The sequence below is a fragment of the Tachysurus vachellii genome, chromosome 11, assembly GCF_030014155.1.
Source record: "Tachysurus vachellii isolate PV-2020 chromosome 11, HZAU_Pvac_v1, whole genome shotgun sequence".
In the NCBI taxonomy this organism is placed as follows: Eukaryota; Metazoa; Chordata; class Actinopteri; order Siluriformes; family Bagridae; genus Tachysurus; species Tachysurus vachellii.
Genome location: NC_083470.1, coordinates 20,526,042 through 20,551,360, shown reverse-complemented (window position 1 = coordinate 20,551,360; position 25,319 = coordinate 20,526,042). Strand labels below are relative to the sequence as shown.

At 38.4% G+C, this 25,319-nt stretch overlaps 1 protein-coding gene across 4 annotated transcripts in view; it reads right to left on the bottom strand.

The window, feature by feature from the left end:
- acot7 (acyl-CoA thioesterase 7) overlaps positions 1-25,319 on the bottom strand; it is a 64,480-nt gene that overhangs the window by 13,041 nt on the left and 26,120 nt on the right. For all 4 annotated transcript variants that reach the window (XM_060882124.1, XM_060882123.1, XM_060882122.1 and 1 more), the window contains exons 4-8: positions 25,191-25,282; positions 22,560-22,668; positions 22,322-22,336; positions 21,854-21,940; positions 2,613-2,729 (exon numbers count right to left, since the gene is read on the bottom strand). In XM_060882124.1, the coding sequence (XP_060738107.1) occupies positions 2,613-2,729; positions 21,854-21,940; positions 22,322-22,336; positions 22,560-22,668; positions 25,191-25,282 (420 nt within the window). The remainder of the gene's footprint in view (positions 1-2,612; positions 2,730-21,853; positions 21,941-22,321; positions 22,337-22,559; positions 22,669-25,190; positions 25,283-25,319) is intronic.

Sequence of the window (25,319 nt, the reverse complement as noted above, 5' to 3'; positions counted from 1 at the left end):
GGTAGGTTGACTGGCATCTCTGGAAAATTGTCCGAAGTGTGTGATTGCGTGATTGTGTGAGTGAATGAGTGTGTGTGTGCCCTGCGATGGGTTGGCACTCTGTCCAGGGTGTATCCTGCCTTGATGCCCGATGATGCCTGAGATACAGGCTCCCCGTGACCCGAGGTAGATCGGATAAGCAGCAGAAAATGAGTGAGAATGAGTGAGTGAGTAATATGGTGCGATTTACAGTAAGACGATGTGTACAGTGTATAAACTTTTAGGAAGGAGAAAAAGCACCTCTGGAAAAGCACCTCTGTGTTTTCTGGATGTCTTCATGAAAGAGGGAAGAGGGGAAAGTCATGGCCTAATGGTTAGAGTCCCCGGGCGCTCCCTGGGCGCTGCAGCATAAATGGCTCTGGGTGTGTGTTCATGGTGTGTGTTCACTGCTGTGTGTGTGCACTTTGGATGGGTTAAATGCAGAGAACAAATTCTGAGTATGGGTCACTGTACTTAGCCGTATGTCACGTCACTTTCACTTTTTAAAGAGAATAAAAACAAGACAGGCTACAGAGGGAACAATGGCTTATAATTGTGGTAACAGGAATGCATGTTAAAAACTCTCATAAAAATGACAATGTTTATTGATAAATTGAACAAAAATGAAACTTCAGTATGGAGTAAAAAGTACTCTTCACATCAGGCCACATCACCCCAACCCATCTTCCCATAACATCACACCCAGTCGTATTTTATTCCCGAAGCACTTTTCTTACCGCCATTACAGAGTTACGCACATTTAACACACTTGAAATTGGACTACACTACAGAGTATTTCAGCGACGGCTTCTACTCTGCATGCACGCTGACTACTGCAATGTTGCTGGATGATGGCAAACAGATTGTCATAAGACACATTTAGCTTGAAATAATGCACCTTAAGACTACACGTTTTAACGGAGCACGAGAGAGACGCGAATTGAAACAGCACCGTCACCGGGTCAGCCTTTCCCTGCTCTGTAAAAAACACTTCTCAAACTAATGTATACAAAAATCTCCCCTTTCCAAGCAAAGTTCAAGATAAATGGCTATTTCTGCCAACATGTTTAACAGAACATAAACAATATGACATCGGTACTGTGTGTGTGTGTGTGTGTGTGTGTGTGTGTGTGTGTGTGTGTGTGTGTGACAGTAATAGATGCCGAGACATTTGTTCATAACGCTCTGCTTTAAGACACAGTAAGGATTTCTCATCTATATTTCATGATCATTTCTTCTCCATGCTTCTTTTTATGTTCAATAAATGAATAACAATATTGTTATTTTTTGTGCACACCAAACAATTGGTATATTAACCATGTGAACAAATGTGCCTACCTTATAGACATTTTTAGACATGAGCAATGGAATATGAGACAAAGTGAAACTCAATTATTAATAAGATCAATTATTCACCTTGTCTCACTTCTGCACTTCTGTATAAAAGTAGACCTGGATTCAGAATAAAGGCTTTAAGAGTCAAGTCAAGACAGTGAGATGGAGTAGGGGTTCGTGCGATTTGGCCTTTCTATAGGCAGAAAACGAGGATTTTTAATTGCACGGAAAAGAATATTTACTACAGAGATTTCAAACAGAGAAAGATAATGCCTTTTGATATGCAACCATAGCAACAAGCCTATAATGGTAACCTGTAGGGGTGAGGAACTAGAAAATCGGTCGACATCAGTCAACAATAAGTTTCGCTATTTTCATATAAATCATATATCATAACAGATTTTGAATACTGCAGGGTTTATGAGGAAAAAAATGAACAAAAACATCTCCTCTGTGGACATCTATGTGTCTTAACTATTTTTCCTGATATGCACCATTTTGTACACACGATTATACAAACACAATACACACTGATACCTCACTATATAGTATAATATTTTCTAGAATGGACTAAGTAGGCTTAAGCCAAACAAAAGAGAAATTTGATCTATTCTGAAAACACTGATACGTGCCTGTGGCATATAAATGAATACTATAAGAACTAAAAATCTTTTTTTTTTCCCCTGTGGTCTGCCTGTGCGGCAAGCGATCGGATAACATCTCGGTCTCGTCGTGAAACAGGTGGCACAAAGCAGCCATGGCAGCTCACTGCGGCTTGTGAAGTAATTTAAATCTATTTGATTTTCCAATACTTTTCCAATCTGCTTTGCTTACCTAATATATTCAGAGGCTCTGAAGTAGAGGCTTGCTTTGTGTGTACTGTTAGCCATCATAACAACCCTGGAAGCATATGATGGATATCGTTCCAAAAGACGTGATTCTGTAATTTGGGAACTGTAAAGGATGATGTTGTTTGGGTGTCTGAGATATAAAAATAACCTGTGCCTATTCTGTTAGTCGAGCTGCTTATTTGTGCTGTCGTGCGACAACAAACGCGAGCAGGAATAACTTTTTTTTATCAATGCTGGCATCTAGGTATGAGAACTTCGCTGCCTGGAGGTAATTCAGATCCAAAAATATAGGGGTCCTGTGTAAAATATGACATGTGTGAGTCCTCGAGTGGTACTTGTTTTTATTGTGTGAGCATATACGTGTATTGTTGTGTCTATTACACCGTTCCTGTCTCTTGTCCTGTTTACCTTTCTCGATCTTGCGGTGAAAGTTGATGGCGTCCACGGATGCGGTCACGACGTTGGTCTTGCAGTGACGAACGGCCACGATTCCTGCCACCTCGTCCATCAGCTTCATAGTCACACCTGCAAATAAATACAGGGTTATGATTGGGAGTAGAACTAAATAAAGCGCATAATGGATATGAACTCTTTTTACCAGAGGCCAAAAAATGAGTGGTGGTTAATGGCTCATATGACAGTAGACACTCAGGTCTTTTTAGAATTTGTACTGTGAGGGAAGATAATGATGATAAATGATAGCTTACACATGTAATGGAAAGAGACAGCAAAGAATAATTAACAGAAACTACCATATAGAAGCATAACCCTTGAAAACATAAGACCATAAAACCTTGATGGAGTGGAAACATTTCAACTGTATTAAACGTTGACGCAAATCCTCATCCGCTTTTTGATTACTTCCTCTTATAAATGTCATGACATCAGTCCAAACCCAGGAACTGTTCTGCCACTGCAGTATGACACGATTTCAATTTCCAGAAGCCAGCACTTCAACTTGTATGTCAGTGTATTTATTTTTAAACATAGGGCTAATTTTACCAATTTCACAGCTCAGTGTTCGATTTATAAAGCTGATCTCCTGCCTGTAGGCTCTGTCGACTGATGATGGTGTTCAAGCGACAAGTAAATGGCTGTCAATACTATTGTTAGGTTCTAGAGTCAGATCCACAATGTGGAGGAGTAATCTGTTCAAGGCTTTGCTTGATCCAAGCTGCTTCTTTGCTTCCCGAATGAAAGTGGCATTGCTTTGATGGACCCATATGACGATGATGATAAGAGAAATGAGCCCATAGACCTTTCAGCCCACTGGCGCTTTTACCTCCTACTGGAAAGATTATAGAGGACTTGGATGTTTTTTTTCATCATTTAAAAACTGCCACAAAATGATAGAACTCCACTGAGTTACTTGGACCACAATTGCGCCATCAAAACGTTATCATGAAGCAGAAAAGGGCTTCATCGTTCCTTCATTCATGCTGTCTTTTACTGTTACTCCTTGCACAACGTCATCTTGTGAGCCTTGTTTCATGCAGTAAATGTTTTTCCACACATGTTAAGGTTTCAAACATCCTGCAACAGTTATTTATTTAAAGATCATACAGCCAAATGTTTGTGGACATCAGACCATCACACCCATCTTCCCCAAACTGTCGCCACAAAGTTAAAAGCACCCAATTGTAGAATTAAACGTTCTCTTTAAAGGAAATAAGAGGCCCAAACAAGTTGCCCTTGTGCACAAAGCAAAGCCCATGAAGACATTGGAGTAAAAGAGCTTGAGTGAGCTGCACAGAGACCTGATTTCAACCCCAAATGAATGCCCAGGCCTCCTCGAACAATATCAGCGCTGCACCTCACTAATACTCTTGTGGCTGAATGAACACAAATATCCACAGCCACATTCCAAACTCTAGAGTAAAGTCTTTCAAGAAGATTCAAGAAGATTATAAAAGCAAAAATGGGACCCCAATAATCAAATGTCCACAAACTTCTTGTCACATTAATTTCTTTTCATTATATTGCATCATACTGCAATTAACACCAATTAGTAGTCCTTATTTTCTATCCATCCAAATTGAATTAAATAAAACATTATAAAACATTGCATAAAGGGGTCAAACACCTAGAAAGACCTAGATACATTTCAAATGCTACTACAGCTACAGTAAAAGTCTACTGAGAAAATTCTTGATGTTAATGATTATCATAAAAAAAAAAAAAAAAAGCCTACAGTTGTGTTAAATACCAAAGGGAGACAGGATCACCAAACGGATATGACACCTTCGAGCTATATCCCTTAGCACAATTGCAAATATCATCACGTTTTTTTTTCTGACGATCACACTCATGGTAGCTAATGAGGTCATAAAAACAATATTCAAAATGTTAGCTCAATTTGTCGAATGAATCACCTTACCAAAATCAAATTATCCACTCAACTTCCACCCGTGTGGGCATGGCCTATAACTGAATTTGTGTGCGTGTTTGTTTGTTTTTCTTAAATATGACCCTTAAGAGTTACTTAAGAGTATCTGCATCCCAGGTGTACCTACATATGACTTCTGCCTTCTTCAGCCACCTAATCGTCACATCACACCAGTTCATAAATGCTTTTGCCTACAGATGTGCACAAGTGTGTTTTTCCTGCTCATGATATGGGGATGTGGTAGCCTAGTGGTTAAGGTGTTGGGCTACCAATCTGAAGGTTGTGAGTTTGATTCCTACGTCCACCAAGCTGCCACTGCTGGGCCCCTGATCAAGGCCCTTAACCCTCAATTGCTCAGATGTATAAAAATGAGATAAAATGTAAGTAGCTCTGGATAAGGGCGTCTGGTAAATGTAAATGATATTTTCATGAATTCATCACTTGCGAGTGCCGCACGTTTGTATTAATGAACATGAGCTTTGTTTGTCCCGTGAGCTTCAAACGTGACCGCTTAGCCATACCCAGATGAAAGTAAAAAGCTTCCACATTTTTTTATCATCCTCTGCCAAGATCCCTGTCCTGATGCATTCCCATCTCAAAGTGCTTAGGAACCTTTTCCGCAAGCTTTCTAAAAAACGTAGGCGCAGAATTTACAGTCTACCAAATGTTTGTCCAAGAGATAGAAAGACGAAAAGCCTGTATCTTAGCGCAGTGTGTATGTGTGTGTATGTGTATTTATTAAATCGCTGGTATCATCCCAAGCACATTATTTTAGCTAATAGGAGTGTATTAGATTACTGCACCTAAATATATGGCACAAGCACACTCATTTACTCTCTAATAATGAAAACAGCAGTGACAGGAACCCACTGCAGGATTTAGGCAAGATGAATGAATCTGTATTCACAGGACAGGTGTAATGACCTTGCAGAACAAAAGAAACAAAACAAAAAAAATCTCATATGCAGCATTATGGCCTTTATACTGCATTCTGAATGAGTTTCCTGACTTGTCGCTTTCCCATATCTGTGAAAAATAGGTCTCAAGGTGCTTTAAGTAAAAACAGAGGTTGATGTATATTTTGTGGCAGCAGTGTTTTTCCACCTTATAAGATGTTTCAAGAGAAGAAAAGCTCTTCACAGTGAGACTGGTACTACTGCAAGACCTAAGACAACTAGAATTAGTGTCTGCACTGGACTACTGTAATTACTCAGTAATTACTGTTTTGTTTGAATGTCTTACTGGCATAATAAAGACAACAAGTTGCATGTCCAGTAGCAGCAGGTTACTCAGATAGTGAATGAGGGCAGCTGAGGGTGAAAAGGGGTCTTTTTTATATATATAATCCACTGAATAATGACTAAAACAAGAGCCATGGAGACAGATGTCTTAGCTAAATATTAAATCAAGATAATGTGGTGGTTACAAGCATAAACTCAGAGTTGTTTGTTATGAGCAATCTGAAAATCATCATCAGAGACCATAAAATGGGTCAAAATACAGGGCAGCGACATCCAACAAGGGAAATCCATAATTAAAAAAACAAAGAGCAAAGACTCAGAGCAGAAAATGAGGGTCAGTAATGCACAAGTAGACCAGACAAGACTAGCCTCAAGATTTCATGAGGAGAGAGAAAAACAACAAGGAGTAAATAATCGATGACAGAACTCAGGAAAGGTGAACACATTAGAAGAACAGACCAATGAAAAGAAAGGGGCGGAGAAAGGACAGGCGCTAAAACAAAGGCTTATCAACCCAGGACATGTGACTCACACTGAGGGTTGGAAGTCCTGACAGTGGTAACTTAACCCTTTTTTTGAATTGGAAATGGACTTTTTTAAACAGTAAAACAAATAAATAATTTTATCACTGCAAGTGCGATAGAACATTAGTCAGGACACTTGGTTTTCAGATAGATGTTTTTAGTTCTGTTAGGATAACTTTACACAGAATATTAGTAGCTGAAGATAACAGGTTTACATTTTAGATGCTTATGAACAAGCAATTAATCCTCTAGGTTGTTGATCAGAAGGTCGGTGTTCAAGCTCCAGCATTACCAAGCTGCCACTGTTGGGCCCCAGAGCAAGGCCCCTAACCCTCTGACCCTCTGATTCTTGTGAAGTAAGAATTTAACTGTGCTGTAATGTATATGTGACAAAAATAAAGGGTTCTTCTTACTACACATTCCTAAAGGCCTAAGTGTCAACTTTCAATAAGCACCACTGTGGATGTGGGACTTGACAAAGAAATTTAATGCTGCACATAGACACAACTAAATCAGGCACAAATTTTTTTTTGGCCTCCGGTAAAAAAGAGTTAAATGTAGATCAAATACCAAAAGTCCTGGAGATGAAAAACAAAGTTATTATATTAGTTACTGTCTTATTCTAAAATGTACTGTCTCTAGCTTTTGTGTGATAGCATACTGCAGTCGACAGAAAGGGAATAGAAAAATGCAATCGGCATTGTTACTCTGTACTTTCCATGTGTTTTCCAGGCCATGGTGTAGACACAACAACAACAAACAATCAGCATCGGAAATACTGACTTCATTTGAACTTATGAATCGAGTCTCAAACCCGTGACCTTTAAATGTCTTTAGAATTAGGATTATGGTTTTTGCATAACAAGTTCTGCAAAGCCAACAAGCCTGTGTGGCTAAGCAGAAAAGCATGTGTGGCTAAGCAGAAAAACTGGGGTCCTTTTTCTGAACCTAGACAAGATACTGGCAGATGTTTCCAGTCTCCACGTGTTTTGTTTGTCACACAAAGTCACTCACCACAGTAGGAATGCACCAACCTCACCATCTGCTTGGCTTTGGATTTCTCTACTGAATACAGATTACAAAGAGTGTCCATTCGCTCAAGCCTTGCATATTCAGACCACTGCATACATTAATGTTGTAGACACTTCAATACCCACACTGTTGAAATATGCTAGTGTGCCAGAGGTCACTCCTCCAGAGAATTACATATGTAAAACGGTCTGTCTTATGTAAATAGTTATCTACAGGATGCAGATCAGCTCTAGGCATTACATCAACATTTACACATGCAGCATCTGACTTGGAAAACATATATCCAGGAGTAGGAGTCAGTGCTGATGCATAAGTAAACAGTGTGAGATTAAATACCTACTCAAAATGCACACTGTTTTTGTCGAATTGATGATACTGAAATATAATATACTTCCTGTGTGTACATTTGCTTCACATTTAAGAAGTAATCAGCTTTTTGCAAGCACTGTGGTTCAATTCTGTCTCTTTCTTATTGCCATCTCCAGCTCCCCAAGGTCACAACAGTCCCTATAATGGACTCACAATATCAAAATTATCCGTAAGTAAAAGCAAGAGATTTCAAGCACTTTCAAGTGATTTTTTTTTTTTTTTTTAAATAAAGCAGTCCTGGAGTTTCATGATCAATAAGATTTCTCAAATTTCCCACACGTCGCTCTATTCGTGTTTCCTGTTATGAAGCAAAGCAGAGTCTCAGCCCACTATCATGATGTTCTCAGCTCTAAATGTCTCTGTGGGTGTGAACTTTCAGGATCATGTAAAAAATAAATAAATAAATAAATAAATAAATAAATAAATAAATAAATAATAGAATATAATAAATAAAAGCCAAAATATTGCCACAAAAATACTACTGAGTGTGTACAGTATGCTCACCCAGTTGTGAGCTTCTTAAGCTAAACAACCCCTGATAGCAGGCTAGTGAACAAATGATAGGTGTGTGTTTCTTTTTTTTTCATTTGCAACTTAGCTAGATCAACAGTGAGTCATCTGGGGTGCAATATAATCTGGGGTGCCTTCTTGCCCTGCTTGCTCTGGCTAGCATGCTAATACATTTTATAATAATACACACATTCCTAGCAACCTGCAATGATACAGTATATCTGTTCTCTCCACAAGCTGGCTGTTTACTCTGCGAGTTGGCATCTGTTGGCCTTAGAGACAAGCGATGCCTACAGAGCAGAGATATCACAGAGAAGCGACCAAGATCTTTTGCTATTTTTAACTCTTTCACCAGTAACTGTGACAGTGTTTGGCACAATTTTTTCTCAAGATGTCTGTAATACTGAGGAACCATCTGAATACTTGCATCCCAAACTGCATGCTAACTTACTATAGTCAGTGCAGCTTTGATCAATTTAGGCACACTATTTATTGTGCATTATGCAGTTTGGGTCACAGCCATGAATTCTGTTTTGAATTGAATGTATATTGATTTGCGCCTCGCAGCCATCAGATTAATCTGTACAGCAGTGCCCACAAAATGTTCTTCCACAAATCGCTTGCAGTAGCAAGTAATGGAATAAAAGTGTATTGCATACTTTGTATCCCACATTTTGACATTACAGTCAAAGTGTATAGAGGACATGTCTGTCCTAAGGGAATGATAAATCACGATCTTCACTCTTCCTTTTTCATGGGAAAGATGCCAGCTTAACTCAGACATTCATTCTAATTATACTGTATGGCTTCCCATATAAATTATAATCTCCATTTAATTGGTTTTAGACTTATTAAAGAGTGTAAAAAACATTTCCGCAGCCGTAAAACTTCATTTACAAAAAAAAAATGATAAAAGAAAATACATTTCCTGCTTCCCAGAATGCAAATTGGACCTTGGAGTTCCACATTTTCCACAGATTTAGCTCAGCTGGAGGAAAAAGTCCCTTCAGCAGACTCAGGAACAGCAGTAACTGTTCCGCCTGAGACTTGAGAATATCATACGCAGTAGTGTTCTCATTACAGACAGAGGACGGCTCAGGGAGCTCATCAGATTCTGTGCTGAAATCAGCTGGCGGGCTTGACACAGCTACGGGAAGACATCTGAGCCAAACCTCAGCAAGAAGTCAGGAACTTAACTTGAGGTTCCTGTAGCGTCTCAGCTTGTTTGGATTTGTGAAACTTTTACTCTCTCTCTCTCTCTCTCTCTCTCTCTCTCTCTCTCTCTCTCTCGCCATCTTCAGCATTCAACTGATGTGCTCCACATGGCCAAATTATTCATTAAGACTTGCAAGGTATTTGAGTTCATTTTATACAACAGTCAGTTTAGGTCCACTAATTTAATTGGCCGTGTGGTGTTCCAAGAATGTTTATATTTATTTTCACTGTGTGTTTCACTCCACTCGTCTGTCTTCATCATGTGAAATTCTACTTCCTAGTTTGAAAGGGGAGAAGGGGGGGGTCATGGCCTAATGGTTAGAGAGTCTGACTCCTAACCCTAAGGTTGTGGGTTTGAGTCTCGGGCCGGCCACGACTGAGGTGCCCTTGATCAAGGCACCAAACCCCCCCAACTGCTCCCCGGGCGCCGCAGCATAAATGGCTGCCCACTGCTCTGGGTGTGTGTTCACGCTGTGTGTGCACTTTGGATGGGTTAAATGCGGAGAACAAATTCTGAGTATGGGTCACCATAATTAACCGTATGTCACGTCACTTGAAACAGATATCGCAGTAGTGTTACTGACAGCATATGACAAGTTTTTAAAGTCAAATTTCAAAAGCCTGTCAGATAGGAGCTGAAAACAGGATGCCAGTTTTACCGAAAGCACCTTTTTACAGTTTACTCTTAACTAGATAGCCAGCTAGCCCACATGCTATAAAAGTGTGTTTTTGTTTTTTTCGGGATCTCTGTTGTGTCTGAAATGTCATTTACACAAAATTAATTTCTTGTCGTGCAATTAAACATCAGCATGTCAAGATTTTTTTTTTGCCATGCACACAATTATATATACAGCACAACTGGCAGTGAAAAGAAAACACAGCCTACTCCTTCTTAGACTGTGCTTACAAATAAACTACATTAAAGATATGAATGAATAGAAACAAAAATACATTTAAAAAAAGGGATGGACTAATGGGAGGAAACCTGAATAATCAGAACTATCAATAGCAATTACAAACCTACCAATATTGATACTATGACCAACTAAAACAAATATATTTAGCCATAACTATCATCATAACAGCAATATAACAACCTTATGTTGTGTTAGCTACATTTTAACAGTTGACAATTTATTATCAACAACAATTCAATTGTGTTTTTGCATTAGATTTTATTTTACGTTACACTTTTGTTGGATATCTGAACATTCTGATGTGACGTGAGGCTTCGACAGAACCGACGCACCCAGTGTGAACATCCTCGAATTGACCCTATGTGATTCGGCCCTCAACGTATCCACATTTTTTATTCAGTTTCCACCTTGTTCACACTTAACAAACACTTATGCCAAGTTTAAAGTTGTGCAGAGAAGAACAGTGTATATATTTCACTTGGAAGAAAATGTTTTTAGATGGATGGATAGATGGATAGATGGGCGGACAGACGGACGGGCAGAACGGTGAGTTTACAGTTGTTTTAAAAGCAAAAACCAGGAATTACACAATTGGGTTGCAGGAAAGGAAAAAGACAAGATTCCTGTGAAGAACAGAGAATTTACAGTTTGTTTTAAATGCAAAAACCAGGAATTACACAATTGTTTTGCAGGAAATGGAAAGGACAAGATTCCTTTTAAGAGCAAGCTAATTCTACTTGTGTGCCATGATTTCACTACAGCCAGTGTTTTTATACACAACTGCCCTCCATTTTGCAGATTCGTGACAGCTTGCTTCATAAATCTCCCAATACTCTACAAGTAAAGACATGCCGGCGCTCTATTGTGAGTGTGAGCTCCACCCAAGGAGTCTCATTTCGAAGTGAGATTCCCTTAATTTAGATGTGCCACCCAAAAAATCCCAAACGCCAACTCCCAAAGTGTCTCTTGATAATTGCTGGCAAAAGTTTCCCTCCGACTCGCAGGCAGTGTGCTGGCAAAATGCTGGTGGGTGAAAAATGGGAATGAGCAAAAGAAAGGTGAGAAGGCCTTATAAAAAGATGGATGAGAACACTTTGAAAATGAAACAGAGCGAGTGCGAAGTTTCCACCTGCGATCTTTTAGAGCTCATCCGTCATGTTTGCACCAAATAGACCACTCTGGAAAGGAGCTTGAGGTTGAGCACATACTATACAAACAGGCCATAGACTAGTGAAGTGTTGGTTACTTTTCTCATTTTTTAACATTTACACACAGCCAAGATTCTGTGGAAACTCATGCAAGGTAGTCTCGAGGTTGCATCATACCAGCACTACAGACTAAGTAATAGATTTGTGGCTTAAAATCAATATGGATTAGACTTTCAGTTTAGAGTGGTGTCTAAAGTGCTGTATAAAATGAGTGGATTTACACATTCAGTCTCTGCTGTGACTCTGCTGTTATCACTCAAAAATGTAATTGGCATGAATTGTTTTAGAAAACAGGGCTAGAAAAGTCTCCATATATATATTCCCTTCCAGTTTCTTAACATTTTATTAAAAAGTGAAAAAGAAAAAGAGAATCTGGAGATTCACATTTGAGTCTGCACAGTTGTATAAAGTTAATTATAAACATTTATACATTTATACTTGACATCCTTGACATACATCATGTAAACTGTAAAACTAGGTCACAATTAATTTATTACAATCGAGTTAATTGACAGCTTCACAATTTGTGTCAATGGGGCTACGTTTGTGGCACATCATCATCCATTTGCGATGTAGACGTAGATTTTGGAGGGCAAAGATGATATAAATAACAACAAAACAATAAACAAACTGAATCCGGAGGCTAGCACTCTGGCTAATAGGTGTTACGGGCTACTACACTATATAGAGAAACGTTTGTGGGCCCCTGAAAATCTCTCCCATATGAGGATCATTTCCAGATTGTTGAGATAATGTTTAAAGCAGACAATTGTATAGAACATCATTCCAATTTCCCTGTAATACATGAAACAATAGTTTAGGTTAAAGATGAAACTTAACTTTTTTATACTTGTACTAGAGAATCCTAGCCCAGTGTATATATTCATTCATTCATTCATTTTCTACCGCTTATCCGAACTACCTCGGGTCACGGGGAGCCTGTGCCTATTTCAGGCGTCATCGGGCATCAAGGCAGGATACACCCTTGAGGGAGTCCCAGTGTATATAGAGCTGAATAAATGGAATTGTATATTTCTTATCATTATTTTAGTTATCTATAATAATCAGAAGGTTGTGAGTTCGAATCCCAGGTCTATCAAGCTTCCAATTCTGGGCCCATGAGCAAGGCCCTAAACCCTTAATTGCTGGACAGTGGTGCCTCAATTGGTTAAGGCTCTGTGTTGTTGATCAGAGGACCAGGGTTCAAGCTGCCACTGTTAACCCTCTAAGCTCCAGGAGTGCTGTATCATGGCTGACCCTTCAAAGTTGTCATATGCAAAGAAATAATTTCACTGTGCTGTAATGTATATGTAACAAAATAAAGGCTTCTTTTCAGTTAGACTATCATACGTTTCTGTAATTATGAACCTTTGTTTAAAGCAGGAACTGCAGTAATTTAAATGTTTACATACTGTCTCTTGCTCATTAAGTATTCAAAATTCATATGCTAAGTTGCTGAATAAAAGTTCTAAGCACTATTTAGCAGGAACACGACACGTACTGCCCCGGACTCATCCATTATGGATTTCTATAATGCAGCAAGGTGAAGTGAAATTGACCTGTAATTAGTTTACTGGAATGGTTCGAATTCATTTTAAGCAGATTTGCTCCATCAAGCATTACATTTGGACTAAAATAATTGTCTGAAATGTTCTCTCTCATACTAAAAAAAAATAAAATAAAAGAAATAAAAATAAAAGACCCAACCAAGCAATCCATTCCAGAAGAGATGACATGGTCAGGTGCTGAACACTGTTATTAACTTCATAAAAAGCTCCTTCAATCTTCCTCCGCCTGCCTAGGGTAAAGTGAAATAAAAGTCTCTGAGTGACTCACTCTGATGACGGTTACAGGTTATTTTTGCTGTTATTTTTTCATGTTTCAGTTTTTATCATTTTCACTGCAAATGGGCTGTTATTCGAGGCTGAAGTGGGAACTTTTTCCACAAATTCTCTATTCTGATTGGTCAGATGGTGTTGATTTTATATTCTTCCAGAAGATCTGATAGTAGTGATGGGGTGTAGCTCAACTCAATATTAATACGCTCGTTCTAATGTTGTAGTATTTACAATCGACGGCCACTTTAATAGGAATATCTGTATCTAAACAGCCAATCATGTGGTTGAACATCATAGATACAGCTCAAAGCTTTAGTTCACACCAGAATGGAAGGAACTATGGATCTTAGTGATTTTGACTGTTGTGAATGGCTGTTGTCTTTCAGAAACTGCTGATCTGGGATTTTCACATACAATAGTCTTTAAAGTATATAGAGAATTGTGAGGCTTCAAATAAGTGGCAGTTCTGCAAGAGGAAATAGCTGGTTGAAAACTGCCAGCATGGATCAAGCTGACAGGAAGGCTACAGTAACTGATATAACCACTCTGGACCACTATATAACAGCTGAAGGTCACACTGGTTTCTGCTCCTTTCAGTCAAGAACAGGAATCTTAATCTACAGTGCGCCCAGACTTTTGTCACACTGCTGCAGTACATGAGGAACAAAACACTTCAGGATCTGCTGTTAAAGGAAAATAATCAGCAATCGGCATCATACTACTCTGATGTTGATTATTTTCCCATAATGACATGCCTAATCATGTTGAATAAGCTATTTCATAAGCTATCGTTACAACCACAGCAATGATGTATCTCTATATTATACTTTTTTTCGCATTGTATTCTATTGATTGTAAATTAAAATGCAAACATTATCCAAACATGAAGGTAATTCGGTCACTTCCTCTAAACAAACAAGCAACTGTTCAACACACTCTAATGCACATTGACATTAAACTAAAACTTCAGACTGCCTCTATATTAATTGTCATGATTCCCAGCTATTAGAATTTTATTCATCGTTGTTAACAAAGGTCAGTATTTTTGAAAAACAGGGACCATGTAGAGGGTGGGCAAGGCCATGGTAGCTTAAGGAGACTTTTTCTGTGCAGTAAAAAAAAAAAGAGTGATGCAATGGACTGAAAGGAAGAAATGCACACAGGATGTCCATTTACAATAGCAGTTCCAGAGCAGTCAGGTTCATTGGCAGCACTCGTATCCTTCATTTACGATTAGTTGCAATTTTCCTCCCACAATGCACTAAGATGAGAGTGGCCATTTAAGATAACAAAAGGGTCTTCATCTGCACTGTGTCATTATTCAACAGTATATCTCATTCCCTGTCTATTTCTGCATCTAATTCGCTCCACTTCAGGCAGTGTTAATGCAGCTCGCACACCAAAGTGTGAGTACTTATGGCTTGTAAACAAAATCTACTTCCTCTCTTGAACAGAACACACCTCCTTTTCTCTCTCTCTCTCTCTCTCCCCCTGTGTTTTAATCATAGCGGTATAATCAAAAGGCTTGAACCGAGCTGCTTCGTAATGAAGTGTTGCCATGGCAACAGGTGCTGGAAGATTGTCACAAAAGGCCCCCAGAGTCAGATACTTTATGTATATTTTCAAATTGTCTTCATGGTCATTCCAGGTGCTCATTTTAATAAATATTAAATGAATAAATAAATCACATGAATTAATTACAATTTTTGAAGTAGCATTGCACGCAAGGCTTCCTGCAACGTTTTTTTTTTATTTATTTTTTTTTATGTTGTTTGTTTTTGAGACCTTTTCCACATAAACAGCAACTCAATTACTGTGCGAGGAGAAAAAAAAGTAGTGTTAAGTCTTAAAATACTTCAGTGTTGTTTTGGCAATGATTTCTTTTTGCATCTATTTTCTGAGTTACACAAAAAGTCATATTTGCAAACAGATTCCAAGTCTTAGTCGCATACACACTCACACACACACTCACACACACTCACTCACACTTACTCACACACACACACACACACATACTAATAATGATGGGTGCAACTTGCCCATGCCCTGTAATTACTAAAATCTGAAGCATTTACGCAGCTGTTTAAGGCTTAATGACACTCAGTCTGTCCAAACACACACAAACACACACCTGATCTTTTTCCAATCTTCATCTGTCCAGTTTCAGTGAGTCTGTGCCCACTGTAGACTGTAGACCTTCTTGTTCTTGGCTGACAAAAGCAGAATCCAGTGTGATCTCCTGCCGTCGTAGCCCAGCTGTCTCAAGGTTAAAATACTGTGCATTCTGAGATGCTTTTCTGCTTTGGATGTGTCACATGATTATCATCAACAGTTTATCTCCTACAGACAGAATTGCTGCTCACAAGGTTGCTTTTCGTTTTTTTCTGAATGTTGTAAACCCCAGGAGATGATCAGTTTCTGAATGATACAAACTAGCCCATGTAGCAACAACAACCATCGTACAGTTAAAGTCAACGAGATCCTGTTTCTCCCCCATTCTGATGTTTGATGTGAGCACTAACTGAAGTTTTGATGTTATACAGTACATTGCTCTGCTGCCACATGATTAGCTGAATAGATAACTACATGAATGATTATATGATGAATCATGACATGGATGATTTGATATTAACACGTGAGCGAGTTTTTCTCTATTCTCCATGATATTTGATATGAATATTGACTCAAGCTCTTGACTTGTATCTGCATGATTGCTACTCAATGTGCTGCTGCTAATATATGATCCCAACTGCATAAACTGCACTTTTTGAATTTATGGTTTGCACAGGTTTGGAGGTGTGAAATTAAGGTTTGCACAGGTTTAGGTGAAAGACATGTTCCATCCGACTTGATGCTCATTTACAGAATCTCCCTGCAAATGCAAAAACCGACTTCAACGAATTCTAATAGCCAACATTAGTTTCTTACGTAAAATTAGATGTAAAATTGTAATTGTGATGTAAAAAAAAAAAATCATATCTTTTTCCACTTTTAAGGTTATTGAGCAACCAACACAATTTGAGTGAAAAGCAAACAGAGAAGTTTTTAATTGGAAAAACAAAGAAACCCATTTATAATTGTAGAAATGTTTCATTCTCTCTGAGCTCATTGATATAAAAGCGACAGCTGATGAAATACTGAGATTCTAGTGGAGGATAAGAAAAAGAAGCTTAGATCTGATTTTATAAGGTAGGAATTAATTTTAGATCTTTGCTCTGTGCTTCAGAGGTTTCTGGCAGGTATTCTGGTTTCCTCCTCAAGTCCAAAGCCATCTAAATTGTCCGCAGTGTGTGATTGGGTGTGTGTATGTGTGTGTGTCTGTGTTAGTTATTGAGCTCTGTGATGGGTTGAGACACTGTCCTTTTCCCCCAAGTCCCCTATGATAGACTCCATGTTTCCTGTGACCCTTTATAGGATAAGTGCTACATAAAACAGGCGGACGGATGAATGGAAGAATGGATGGACGGATATTCCTATATCTATTGTTAAGCATCCACAAGAGCCCAGGAGCGTCTCATGCTTCATAATTTAATAGCGCAGATCCCCCATCACCCCTCTGAAATGAATTCCTGGCTATACCATTGATTTATAATGACATGAATACCACATGCTGCACATTATACCTAATAAATAATGAAAATGTATAGAAGCTGATCACTTCCACTCGTTCGTTTGCACTTGGGACATGATTTAAACACCGCCTTAACCTACACGTCTATATGTTCGAGAGGCGACAGGTTTTCGTCTCGCCGTTCGCCTTTAATTCCACTCGCATGCTGTTTCCTTGCCTGGCAATCAGCCTCGGTTTCCACAGAAACAACCCCCCACTCTAGCCCCGCTACACTGAAAGAGAACGGGGAGGAAGGAACAGAGATTGATTAATGCTAAGAACTAAGAAAAAATGTGGTAGGAAGATGAAGGGGGAGTGAAGAGATGAAGATACAAGGTGACAGGATCATTTGTTTCCAAAAAAGGTGTGAAAGCAGCACTGTGTCCGCAAACAAGCTGCCAAAAGCCAGAGACAAACCTAAAGACCTGTCCTTCTCTCGGGTTCCTTTCAAAAAGCATTCAGCTGCTTCCCCTTTTCATCTTTTACAGAGCAGTGGAAAAGGAAAGAAACAGTGTGATGAATAGAACGAATAAAACAACAACTGCAACAACAACAAGAAGCATACGGACTGTGTGTGTGTGTGTGTGTCTGTGTACATGTGTGCCAGATGTCCTTGCTTATAAACTCAGCTGTGGTTAAGAGGCTTAGAGGAGGAAATGTGTTATTATTTCAGCTCTGCTCTGTCCATAGCCTATAATGAGCCTTTCAATCCATAAGAGCAAACCCAAACCAACTTTCCGTCAATCTGTCACTTCCTTCTGAACACTAAATAACTGTGTGCGTCTAGGTCGCAAAGCGTCTTCTCTTTGTGTTTAAATGTCACGGCTGGAGGAATCTTCCGGGAGAAATTTGTTTTTTCAGAGCTGAGGGCCACACAGTTCATCGCTGTCACATCACATGAAAAAGCTGTTATTCATCTAAAAGTAATGCTTGTGTTCCTTTATAACAGATCTGGAGAAGAATAACGTGAATAACTGCTTTTTTTTTTTTTTTTTTTGCCTTTTCAATACAGCTCTGGTCTGAAGGCAGTAAAAGACATTTTACCTCAGCGGTGCTGATTAATTTTCTGTAAAAGCGTCTCTGACAATAATTCCATCTGTAACTCAAATCTTTAACGTATTTTTTCGAATATATTATAGTTTCAATAGTAACATATTACTAGTAAATATTCCAACACGGGAAAGTCTTTGCGGTTTGTCGGCTCATAACAAGCTACATTTTATTCGGTCTTGAATATTAACTCCAAGGAAGAAAAAAATGTAACAAACATAAACATAAGTGATAGCAGGAACTTAGGATACATTGAGGCTCTACAACATTAACCATAACTATAACTTTATAAAAGGTATGGCATGTGATTCGTTAAGAAATAAATGAACTGCCATGGAACAAACATCATACCATTCTGTTGTTGATTATTTTCCCTTAAGAGCATGCACCTTTCTTGTTTTATTCCTGTCATAAAAATAATTTTAAAAAAAAACTCCAGCTCTCAATATCCATAGACATAAATCAAGAACTATTATCATATCTAAAACTGACCAGGGGATGAACTCTAAACCAGATCAAACAGATGACCCCTGCCTGAATAAATGACTAAAAACTAATCCGATTGTATATAATATTAACGTTTTTCAACAATTCTATTTCGATCCTCACTTCATCACTCCTTAAAAATCCAATTATGTTTCTGCCCTCTTTCTATCATTAATTAAATTACCTCAAAAACAGCTCCATTTGTCTTTGCCCTGTCTTCAGCAAGGTCAAACGGATTAGCGTAATTGATTTGCGCCAACGTCGTTAAGGCTTCTTTAGCCAAACACGCTCGGACGAGAAGAAAACGAGGACGACGATAAGACGAAGCGCTTAAAGCTGATGGCTCTAACCCACGACGTGTTCTCTCCAGGATGCTCCGCTTTTCTGACAGCGCTAATAGGACGGTGTAATTGAGCCATTCATTATCTCTAGTGCTTTTACAAAGAATGGGAGAAACACAAATGTACACACAAACACACACACACAGGATACAGGAATGCGATAATGGTGTAGTGGTGCATTTATAAATAGGGTTCTTGGTTTCTTCACACAGGACACAAGGTCAATATTTTGCATTTAGTCATTTGACAGAAAAATCTTTATTTATTTATTTTTTTATTTATTTTTTATTTTAAAGGCTCAGAATGTAATTTAAGCATGCATAATTAATCTGTTTATAAATGTACAATGTCAGTGAGTTAATCAGTATTTTATTTCAGTATACAGTATATTTTTTTTTTTAGATTTATTAATAGTGAAAAAAAAAATAGGTTTGACAACCAAAAAAAAGAAAAAAAAATACTATTTGGCCAAAAAAAAAGCTTTTATGTATGAAGGGAATATGCTTAGTCCTTCCAGGATTTCATGATTTTGCAACCACAGAAATGAACAAAAAATCAAGCAAAACCTGGGGTTCTTCAGAGCAATCAAAATGACCACAAGAAATGTTGTGTGACATCTTTACAATACCGAATACATCCCGAATACATTACAATCACTGAAGCTGTCCTACAGCAGGCCAAACTGTTTTGCGAGCTTCCACAAGACGTTAACAAGGCTAAGCTCAAAATACAACAGAGAGATTCTCCACATGAAGGTGAGAACGTGTGGCACAAACTGCAACAGAAATGCCACACATTTGTCAGACCATATGTAAGGCTCACAGTAGCAAGACTTCACACTAACCACAATGGCCTGAAATGGAGATTGAGCGTGATCCTGAAACGAACAGTGAAACACATCACTCGATAACCGCTGAAAAGGAAGCTGGTTAGCGCTAGTTATTAGCGTAATGTATAATACAGTAGTATTTTAATATTATTCCCATTTATACAGTATTTTTCATTGAGAACTGATTGCACTTTCAGAGACTAGTTTCTATTTACCACAAACCCTGTTAACATTTTTCTTCCACACATCATTTATTTTGAATTTCTTGCACTACTTTTTTCCCCAAGTTGTATTTCTGAATAAATGAAAGAGTTAAAGATGAAGAAAAAATACGTCTGGCTAATCTGCAAGAGAAAATGCACAAGTTCTGAACATTGGTTAATCCGTCTATGTGTTTCTGTGTATCCTAGGACTGCTAAAGTACAGATACTGAACGTCCAGCAAGGCTCTTAACCTCCACTTTCACATAGATGGTCATTTACATTACATTTATATTTACAGTCATCTGAATATCAGGGGCTTCAACTCAAAGCGTTCCATAACTGACTAAACATACAATGAAAACCAAAAACTTTGTACAAAATAGTACAAAAGAAGATCCCTGATGTGTGAAGAACCTACTGTAGAAGATTTAATACTTAAGTCATTTGTTCCATCTTTCTTCTCTCATTGTTATTCAGAGGGGATGAAAATCCAAATAACTGACATACAGAATGATTTTTCTCTTGTTGTTACGCTCTAATGTAGTTTTGCTTTAATATGCGATCGTTGTACAGCGACAACAATTTGCTTTTGTTCCCACAGGACACAAAAGAGAAACTACAGGCTGCTTTGAAGCTCATCTCCATCTTTGATGCTTTGGCTATCAATAAATCGACAGCAAAGTGGAGTTGACAGCAATTTTGCCAGTCCTAAGCTTTTTGTCTTCCTTCACTTTATTAAATTACATTGAACATTTTTTCTCTGTTCATAGTTAGTGTTAATGTTATTTTCTAGGAACAATTAATGTTAGTTCCTATAGTTACCTGCCTCATAGCAGAATATTATATAGTCATTCTTTTGCAAGACTCTTTCGCTCTCTAATTCAGCTTTGGTTAATAAGCCAAAAAGTACAGCTTTGAAAGTGCAAGTTCCTCCATGGTTGAAAAAGTAAAGTCTGACTCTTGCAAAACACTGATAGTGGAGACTCCTTAGCGAATCTCCTTGTAGAAAACTAAGTTGTTACTATGGAAACAATAAAATATTAGAACTAAAGGCATTAATATAAACCTTGCAGTTGGAACTAGTTTTAAACCGGTGTTACAGAAAATGAATTCCACACCTGGGCTGTTATTCCTGTGACATATTCTGTCTTCTGATTGAGTCGTGACACCTTTCTTTATCTCACACACATTTCACATCCCACCACCATTCATCTGTCTTGTCATATATTCCTACTGCTCATCTCTCTATTCATCACTGTTCTGTTTGAATACACAGCAAAGAGAGAGAGAGAGAAAGAGGGAGAGAGAGAGAGAGTGTGTGAGTGTGTGCGTGTGTGTGTGTGTGTGTAAGGTCTGGCAAATTTGCCTTGTTAAATGCCTGGCTCTTGATCCAACTCAGTAATCTATAGTGAGGATATGTTCAAATAAGAATAGCATATTTCTCAGGTCTCTTATGACTAATAAGCAAATATGTCCAATTAGGAGGGAAATACAATAGATTCAGTTAAGCATCTCTCTCTCTCTCTCTCTCTCTCTCTCTCTCTCTCATTAGGATTGCTGTGTGTGCATGGCTGAGCTGCCATGGATGTAGCCATGTTTATGTAACTTGTTCAGGTCAGCGATTTTGATTTCTTGCTCTCTGCATGTGCGTGTTGCGGAGGAAGTTACACACCATGACGTGATGTCTCATTCCAATACTTTCTCCTTCTCTACATACACAGCATTACACCGATGCACCCTGTTTCTCTGTTCCTTTTCCAGTAAACAAGCTACTTTTCTTTCAACGTGAACCAGATGAGACTGGAACCTTCAGATTTCCTAAAACATTCAGCCTGTGTTCAAAGAACATCCAGTAAATGCTGTGGAAACAAAAAGTCTGAGCTTCCTTACCTCCATGTACAAAGCCATGCAGAGTGCAATCTGAAGGGCCAATCAGGTGGATGAGGCTCGACTGGCTGAATCCAACGGTATACGGTTCTGAAACATACACACATTCACACACAGACACACACACAAACTCTGTTACAGAATGGCCCGCCATAACGTTTTTTCTTTTTTTCATTTACAGCGTGAACATGTATTTTTCTGACTGAATTATTATGTTTTATCTTTACAAACATTGGAGATGCTGTTAAACTATTCAGCAGATAAATAGACCACTCTAAATAGAATATACTCTGTTCCGGAGTAAATAAACTAATCTGTTCGCTGCTAAAAACTCATTAACAGTAGCACACAAACTTTTTGCAGTAATAAAAAAGAAAGGGTTAGAAACTAGAGTATTGCCTTAAAATAGGTTTGTCATTTTAATTTTGGGGGATAGTTACATGCATACAAAAAAAAACCAAATACACATACCTTTAGTCTGTCTTTCTGCATGTATCCAGAAAAAGACATAGAATAGAAAAAACCTTATTATAAAACCGTAAATGGATAATAAATCAAAATGTACATCTAGTACACCATAGTACAATCTGGTTTTATTAAAAGAATTATTAACAGTTAGAACTGTGAGTGAAACAGTGCATTTGTAACATATGATTTCTGTATCTTCATATACTTCATATAACGTGTGTAAATAAGAGATAAGTTTTACCAGGAAGAGAAACTCCTGTAATGATCTCCCTTTCTTTTGTTTCGAATCGTTCCAGCTTCTGAGCTTCATATCTTTTCTTTCCCAGCTCTTCCAGTTCAGGATTAGAGTACTGTCAAATATAAATACAAGCATATTTGGGTCATTTGATTAGACCACAATATATTGCCTACAATTTCAGTGGTAATGGGGAATCATAGAATTTAGGGGTAAGGGCCTTGCTCAGGGGCCCAACAGTGGCAGATTAGTAGACCTGGGATTCGAGCTCGCAACCGTCTGATTGGTAGTCCAGCGCCTTAACCACTAGGCTACCGCATCCCCACATGTGGCATCATGTTACATAAAATCAGGCAGATACAGGTCAAAAGCTACAGATAATGTTTTCATCAAACAGTGGAGTGAGAAGAAATGTGATCTCTGTGGCTGTGGAATGGATGTTAGTGTTAGAGGGGAAGGTCTGATTATTTCAGAAACCACTGATCTCTTGGGATTTTTGTGCACAATAGTCTATAGAGCTGTGGAGGTGGGGGTGTGGGTGGGGTCAAATGCTGGTTTGTGAATGGACGGCAGAGCTGGGAAAAGTGAGTGGTAAGGATCTACACCTGTGTGGGATTGCTCTAACATGTGGTCTGTGTTTCAGTGAACAGCAGAAAGGATAGAGGGGGTAAAGCTACAAGGGAGAGAGCGAGCCGAACAGCACAGTATATATGTATGTGTACGCATGTGTGTGTGTGTGTGTGTGAGAGAGAGAGCTGAGCAGCACAGTATATATGTGTGTTGTGTGTGTGTGTGTGTGGGAGTGTGCGTGTACATGTGTGTGTGTGTGTGTGTGTGTGTGTGTGTGAGAGAGAGAGAGAGAGAGAGAGAGAGAGAGAGAGAGAGAAACAATGAAAAGTTGTTGAGTTGTCCCAAGCCTGCCTCCTGTTTCTCTCAGTTAAGAGGAAGTGCATGGTAACTCAAATAACCATTCTTTTTTTCTTTTTTTAACCCACACACAATTGTGGTGTGCAGAAATGCATTAAAAAAAACAGGCAGATGGGCTACAAGAGCAGAAGAACACATCAGGTTCTAGTTCTGTCAGGCAAAGTACCTGAGGCTACACAGGGCACAGGCTCAGAGATACTGGATAGTTTAAAAAAAAAAAAAAGAGACAACTGACAATAAGGAAAATTTCATAAGACACTTGTTCAATTATTCAATACCCAAGTTTGGGTAGAAATCTTACCTAAAGCCTTATAAGTCTATCATTAACATATTACCTCACATAAGACAAGTTTAATAAGCTAAAACTTCTTTGTGAAAGCCGTGCACATTATTCACAACACGTTATGTAAAGCCATTACCACATCATAACCCCCCTCATACACTCTAAAAGTCACTATGAAGCTGTCCTAGAGAGACACTTGTACCTGGACAGACACTTGTTCATATGACCTTGCACTCATGTTTCAGTCAGATTGTGAGCAATGCTGACAGCTCAAAAACAAAAACACCTACTAAATGCTCTCAATATTAAATATGGCTGTATTCCCGCTCAGCGATCCCAGGACAGGCTCAAAGTGACCCTGACCAAAATAAAACACTTAATAAAGATGAATGAAAGTGTAGCATGGAGTGAAAGAGAGGATACAGGTGCTTTATCTTAACTGTATATATCATAATATAGTCCATAAAGTGTCAAAGTAGGATACAAGTTAAAGATGTATAATACCAGAATATATAAAACACTAACTGGGAAACAAGACACAGACGTAAAGTAACTACCTGCCTAATAAGACTTTAGACACACAAAAGTGATTAAGTAGTCAAACACAGAACAGGTGAAGACAATCAGGCAACACACCAGTGACAGGACAGGGCTCATGCGTAATTCTAGTCATTCTATTCTTAGCATCATCACCTCATGCAAGGCTGGAAGTAAGACTGTGACATCTCAAAATAAGAGTCACTGAGTATTTATGGATTGTGCAGCACTAATTAAACATTTATACACACCTGACTGAAATCTTGTTTTAAATATTTATAAAAATGTCTTTCCAAAATCAGATTGCCAGGAACATTCAAGGTAATGCTGATGTCTGAATGTATTTCCAAAACATCAAAATGAAATAATTATAATTTCTGAAAGCAGCCAAGTGTTCGGCAGATGTAGGAACATCCCTAGCGGCTGCTTCAAGAAGCTGTCATCGAGTTTCCTTCGAAGGTTTTAAATAGCACTTGCGTTTGTTTAACACTACATAATCACATAGCGGTTGTAGTTTATTGTCTTCACTATGATTATAAATAATAATGAATACCGTTCTATGGATTGTGTGTCCAAATATCCGTCTTGTGTTGTATATAGGGAACAAGTACGACAATGCATTTAAAGCACTGTTATTCTGAAACTACTAGTTTCCCTCTTCTACAAATGGCTGTTGTTGAAAAGGGACAAAACTGTTACAGTTTGATTGTTGCTTATTTTCCTATAATATCCTGTTTAGGTTTATTTTTGTTTTTCATGTATACTTATTGACTACAGCAGGTTACTGGAGTTAGGAAAGCTTATTAACATAAATTCCCATGAGGTTTTTTTGAGTAATATAAATGGCTGTAAGTTACTGTATGTTCTGTATGGACATTGAAGAGTCTTACCTTAATGGGTGGGACTTCAATAATTTTGTCCACATTTTGAAGTGATAATGGGACATACCACAGTGTTGCCTTGTTGGTCATCTTCCTGGCACCTGAGAAGAAAATGCATGGTTTACAAAATGCGTCTTT